General features: G+C 58.3%; 1 protein-coding gene across 24 annotated transcripts in view; it reads right to left on the minus strand.

Moving 5' to 3' along the window:
• The window catches only part of NFASC (neurofascin), a 188582-nt gene that overhangs the window by 20696 nt on the left and 161358 nt on the right, over positions 1-6528 (minus strand). For 22 of the 24 annotated variants that reach the window (XM_014532554.1, XM_014532541.1, XM_014532552.1 and 19 more), the window contains one exon: positions 5428-5442. The exons of the other annotated variants lie outside the window; for them this stretch is intronic. In XM_014532554.1, the coding sequence (XP_014388040.1) occupies positions 5428-5442 (15 nt within the window). The remainder of the gene's footprint in view (positions 1-5427; positions 5443-6528) is intronic. 24 annotated transcript variants of the gene reach the window in all.

A 6528-nucleotide genomic window follows, 5' to 3' on the forward strand; every position in this document is an offset into this window, starting at 1 on the left:
CGCGAAGCCTCGGCCTCTCCCCGTCTCCGCTGTTGACCCTCCTGGCCTCTCCTCCCTTCTCCGCCAGTGACTGTCCCCCCCGCAGCTACCCCATCCACCCTGGACTGCAGTGACTGCCTTTCTCTCCAGGACATTTGGGGTCCAGGCACCCCAAGTCCTTTCCCTTTGCATTAGAACAAGGGAAAGGGCACGGATGGAAGCACCTCCTCCCAGCCCACAGCAGACACAAATGGAATCGCAAGCAAGACACACGCTGTGTCTTCTTTTTTGCACAAACCGTCAGGGGCTTTCCATCTGTGCCAACGCATGCTCTCATCTTCCACCCAAAGCTAACCTTCCCCGGAGGTCAGCCCTCGGGGCTCAGTCCGTGTGTGGCCACATTTTCAAAAGCCCTCTCCCTCTACGAAGGGTCCTGGAAGCTAACAGGACTGCCCGACTGCCCTTTAGATCCCATCCTGCTATGGCCTGAGGGTCTGAGAAGACGGATGCGGCAAGTCAGACACAGAGCCGCGCCTCCCTCTCTGTGGTCTGATCACAGTCCACCTGCTGGTGTGGATGCTAATGGGGCAGGGGCAGGAGGCCGGATGTTAAGACATTCGTAGGCAGCTCTAACCCCCAAAGAACAGAGGTCCTGCCGCAAATCTCCACACTATCCCCCTCACCCCCCGTAAAAGGGGGCCAGGCCAGGGAGGGAGCCAGAAAGAAAACGGCCAGTGTGCTTTTCTCAGGGGAGAATGGAGATCCTGAGCGTTCTCAGCAAGAGCCCGACCAACAAGAGCCCTTTCATGCCTGGGCCTCCGATATGACAAGTGCCCCACAGAGGAGGGACTGTTCCTGGGATCCCTTGTCACTTCCCTACTTGTAGGATCAGAGGCACTGCTGGGCCCCGAGGGCGCTGACCACAGAAGCCACACTGGGCAGCTGACTCTCACACATTCCGGGGATTCCTGGGCAGAGGCCAGGCTGACGGTGGGAGGTCCCTCAAGCCCCACTCAACCCACAGACATCAGGAAGGTGTGTGTGTGGGGGTGGGGGAGGGGTAATCCCGCTCTCATAGACATTATTCAAGGATATATTCAGTCCCAGGTCACCCCAGGCCTGGGAGGCTCAGTGCTATAAAAGCTCAGCATAAGGGATTTCATCTACCCCACCCACCAAGACAGACAGACAGACAGACAGACAGACACATCCATGGGAGAGCCTGAGACCCAGCAGGCAAAGGTCGGCTCTCTCCCAGGCCGGGTCCTGGTGGCGCCCACGGCCATGGAAGCCCATGGGCCATGGACACAACCGCTCCTGCTGTTGGGAGGGGCCTCGAGAGGCGTGGACCGCCCTGGCCAGGACTGCTCTAATTTGGTGCCTTAAGGGTGTATTCTCTAAAAGTTTCTGGCAAATACAATGTTCACAGGCCTCCCTTTTCTATAATTATTTAAAAGGTGTCATTAAAAAACCCACCTTCAACGACTCTCTTAACTTAAACCATCCCACTCTGTGTAGCTCAGAGACCTGGGCCTCCCTGCCCACACACAGTGGAGGTACATTCCCCACGCTCTCCATGCTCATGCTCTCACGTGCCCCTTGGTCCTCGTGCAAGCCGAGTACGCACGCTCACACAGCCAGGCTCCCACAGGCGACCCTGTGGGCCCCCATGAGAGGCCTTAGGGGCGGAGATGCTGAGAGAGGCGGTTAGAGCGAGTTCTCCCTGGGCCTGCAGGTCAGAGACAGGAATGAAAAGGGCTGAGGGTGCTTCCACGTGGTCCTGCCCTCCGCCTGATGGTCCCTTTGCCAAGAGTGACAGAAAGGAAGTGACTCTCTGATGATGGCTATTTGGTTGCCTTTCCTGGGATCAGAGGCAACAGTCTCAGGTGTCAGTGGGAGGGGACCCAGAGGGCGTGAGAGGAAAGGAATGCTTTGCTTCCCAGGCATCACGGGAGTCACCTTGGAGGTCACAACTGGCAAATAAGCACTCTGACCACTCACGAGCTGTGTCTCCGTTCCCATGGCTGGACAGGCCGGAGACAGGGAGCACAGAGGCAAAGAGAGGCTCCGAGAAAAGGGCCAGAGGGGCAGGTGAGTTTGGAAGTGTGACAGAGGGGCAGGTGAGTTTAGAGGTGTGACAGAGGGGCAGGTGAGTTTGGAGGTGTGACAGAGGGGCAGGTGAGTTTAGAGGTGTGACAGAGGGGCAGGTGAGTTTGGAGGTGTGACAGAGGGGCAGGTGAGTTTGGAGGTGTGACAGAGGGGCAGGTGAGTTTGGAGGTGTGACAGAGGGGCAGGTGAGTTTGGAGGTGTGACAGAGGGGCAGGTGAGTTTGGAGGTGTGACAGAGGGGCAGGTGAGTTTGGAGGTGTGACAGAGGGGCAGGTGAGTTTGGAGGTGTGACAGAGGGGCAGGTGAGTTTGGAGGTGTGACAGAGGGGCAGGTGAGTTTGGAGGTGTGACAGAGGGGCAGGTGAGTTTGGAGGTGTGACAGAGGGGCAGGTGAGTTTAGAGGTGTGACAGAGGGGCAGGTGAGTTTGGAGGTGTGACAGAGGGGCAGGTGAGTTTGGAGGTGTGACAGAGGGGCAGGTGAGTTTGGAGGTGTGACAGAGGGGCAGGTGAGTTTGGAGGTGTGACAGAGGGGCAGGTGAGTTTGGAGGTGTGACAGAGGGGCAGGTGAGTTTGGAGGTGTGACAGAGGGGCCAGAGGCAACAGTCTCAGGTGTCAGTGGGAGGGGACCCAGAGGGCGTGAGAGGAAAGGAATGCTTTGCTTCCCAGGCATCACGGGAGTCACCTTGGAGTTTTCAAACCTTAGCTGTCTGAGGTCACAACTGGCAAATAAGCACTCTGACCACTCACGAGCGGTGTCTCTGTTCCCATGGCTGGACAGGCCGGAGAGACAGGGAGCACAGAGGCAAAGAGAGGCTCCGAGGGAAGGGCCAGAGGGGCAGATGAGTTTGGAAGTGTGACAGAGGGGCAGGTGAGTGAGTTTAGGGGTGTGACAGAGGGGCAGGTGAGTGAGGTTAGAGGTGTGTACAGGGGAAGGGAGGAGGAGGGAGGAGAAGGAAGAAGGAAGGTTTCCCCTGGGGAACATGTCCGGTGCTCAGGTCAAGGGGGCTCAGGTGATGCCATCCTGGGGGCGGGGGCGGGGTAGAGGACAGAAGGGAAATAAAGCCCAGAAGCGGGGATTATGGACAGAGTGGCCCGCAGGCTGGACCGACATGTTGCTAGGATGTCACCTCCAGCCACAGCAGGTGCTATGGGCCGGAGAACCACCTGTGCTCAGTGGGGACCACCAGCCTGGCAACTGGGAAGAAGGGGGATGGAGAACTGGGAGCCCGGGACCCCGACCTGAAGGCAGTGTCTACCTGACGGGTGGCCTGATGCACCTGGAGGCAGCCCAGCCATGGCCGAAGGTTTTCCTCAGGTTCAGGAACAAACACCCCGTCGGAGACGGAGAAAACTGAGCAAAGACCCCAGACCTGTCATGGGCCGCCTACCCAACAATTACAGATCTCAGCCGAATCAGAGATGAGGGCAGCAGTTTCCAGACATTTCCAGGTGGAAGGTTCGGTCCCAAAATGCCCACAGGGTGCACGGCCCGCCTGGCCCAACCACAGATGGCCAGGCCCGATGGGCAGCAGTCCCGAGGGACAGCAGGCATGGGAGCACAAAAGGGATCACCTTCACCCGGTGCGATTCAAACAGATCCGTTTGGGGAAAACCATCCAGGTTTGGGGAGGATGAGAGGAAAGGGAACAGTGGGCTGGAAATCAGGTCCACTGGGCTCCATTGCCTGCCGTCTGCAGGTTACGCAGAGGTTTTCCCGCGTGGAAGGCTGAGAACAGCTGGAGATCCCAGCATGGCTCCTTACAAAGGGCAGGGCCTCTACGACCACGTCCCACAGAAGCTGGAGCCTGGAAACACACTGACTGACGGCAGAGACTCTGCGCCCACTCTGCATACCAGGAGCTCGAACCTTCTCTAGACGGAAGTGCCAAGTGGGGTGTCTGGAATGACACCCATCCCCCTCGCAACTGCCACTCTGGACAGGGGCAGCACAGACTGGCATGAATGCCCTGTGAGCAAGGCAGACTCCCTGCCACCAGGCCCACCTGCCTTGGGTCCCGGGTGCCAGAGTCGGGTAGGTGGGCCAGGAGCTGCTTGACCAATGAGCTTCTAGCTGATGCTCCGGGCGCCCTCCCTGTCTCATCCTCACCCAGCCTGCTCAGGCTGCCCTGTGCACCCGCCGAAACAGGCCCAGAGGAGACTCCTCTGCAAACTTGAATCAAGAAATCGGAGCAACCCCCAGAGAACTGCAGGAGGGAAGGGGGATGGGAGCGCACCACCCCCAGATCTGGCTGACAAAACAGATGCAAACTGAAGGAAGCAGGGTGTGCAACAGAAATAGAATCAACCTAAAATGGGGGTGAGGGTAAAGGCGTGAAGGTGGGCAGGAAACCAAATCGGGCAAGGTGGCATCCTCTCCATAAACCAACCCTCAGATTCCCTGCTGCCTGGAGCCTGAGGAGGCTCCGGGAAGCCCTGGCCCCACAGCCTCTGCTCTGCCAGGCGAGCCTTGTTCTCAGCCTCAGAGGGCAGGGGAATGGACCTGGGCCCCCTGCCCAGTGTCTCCAGGTGAGGACAGGCCTTCCGTGGTGAAGTCCCCTCTGATGTCCCTCCAGCCCACACCTGAGGACGTGAGAGGAGGAACGTGGTTAGCAGGTCAGCTTCTAAGCTGGGACCTGCCTGCCCAGCACCTCACTTGTGTGCATCAACCTCCCAGGACTCGAGTGGAGGCTGTTCTTAACACTGACCTCTCCTGGGAGCTGGGTTTAGATGGGTGAGGGGACCGTCAGCCCATGGCGCCCAGACACTCCAGATCCTGGAGCACCCTCCTCTGTCCAAAGATATGCTCACTGGTTCTCACGGACCAGAACCCACGGGAGATGGCAGAGCTGGCGCCGGGCCCCCATGCAGCGTGCAAGGCCAGCATGCACAGTGTCACCCTTTCCGGGCATGCAGCCTGACCAGAGGACAGGAGCTGGCAGTGCCCACTCGGGGTGCAGCATGCCTTCTCGGGGCACAGACTGTGACCCTCTCTCTGGGCTCTGAGATGTCAAGCCTAGGCCAGCGCCCAGGTGGAGCAAGGAAGTCATCACTCAGCTTCAGAGAAGGCGCCAGCTCCAGAGAACAGGGGTGGAGCCCATGTGTGTGGGGGGCCCTTCTAAGTCATCCCCTTTGTCAATAAATAGTAAGTGGAGGGATGAGGATGCGTTTGACTCTGGCTCCATCCCCTACACACATCCTCCCTGACAGTCTGGCTGCCCAACCCTGAAAGGGTGAGTCTGGAGCATGCTTTCTTCCGAGCCTCTCCCTCCTTCTCCGCCTTGGCTGGCCTCCACCTGTGACATCCCATGCCATGCCCATTACCTCCGCTGCTGGTACGGTACCTGCGGTTGGAGTAGCTTCAGAACACAGCGCCCAAGATGGCCAGAGAGAGGGAGAAAGGAGAAGAGAGGGAAGAGAAAACAGAATACAGGTGAAACCACAGGGCAACAGGCAGAGAAGGCTCTGGCTCAAACCTGACCGGACAGTGTGGCCAGGTGCTGGCCACTGCCCCGAGGAGGCCAGCTAGTGTTCGGGGCTCATGTTCCACTCCAATGGGGTCTGGTACGTTTCTACAGGAAACTTTCCACCTGGGTTTTGGCGGCTTTTCCAATACACTCCGATTCTGCCTCTACTCAAGGGCTATCATCGGAGAGGTGGTGACAGGCACAGGCCACCTGGAGAGCTATGTTCCTGGGTTTTTCACCAAGAGGATGTCCTGCCCTGGCTGGCTGGCCTGGAGGCAGCAGGCTGGGTGATTCTCCCGATGCCAGGAATTGAGGGTGCAGGTGGTGTAGGAGGACACCGTCCCCAGACAAAAGAATGGTCCTGGGATCTTAGGGGGGAAATGTTGGATAACGTTGAGGTGGATGGGAGAAGGGGGAGCCTATTGGCTGAACCCTTCCATTCTCTCTCAGCCGGGGAAGGCCTGGGAGCGGGGACAGACCAGAGCCCCGAGGCCCCCATTTTCTCTGCCGCCCAGTTCTTTCCCACCAGCTGTGCTTTGTGAAATCAGAAACCCAACTGTGGACGGAGCCCTAAAAGGAATCCCTGACTTTGCTGCAAATCCCTGGCTTGAGAAGAAAGTCTTTGTCCTCCTGTCGCCGGGGGCTGTGGAACTTTCCCTGGTGGTCACTGGGCTGGACAATGGGTCTTTATCCGAGTTCCATCCCGGGTGGAGATGGGGAGGAGAGGCTCTCTTCATGTAGCTCCTTAGAACTAAGTAATCAAGAAAGTGCATCACCTCTGGTCTGGCCAGGCCTTTGATTACAGCACCTACGGTATCACTTACCCAAAGTCTCCCGGCCCTAATAAACCACCCAATGGGGTTGGAAGGCCAAACGGGGAGGGGAGCTTATTGTGTGACTCACTCCTGGTTTATGAGACCAGAGAGGGCCACAGAAAGGACTGTAAGCCCTTCTCCAGCTCCTGCCACCCACCTCCAC

Source organism: Myotis brandtii, unplaced genomic scaffold (assembly GCF_000412655.1).
Source record: "Myotis brandtii unplaced genomic scaffold, ASM41265v1 scaffold898, whole genome shotgun sequence".
Lineage (NCBI taxonomy): Eukaryota > Metazoa > Chordata > Mammalia > Chiroptera > Vespertilionidae > Myotis > Myotis brandtii.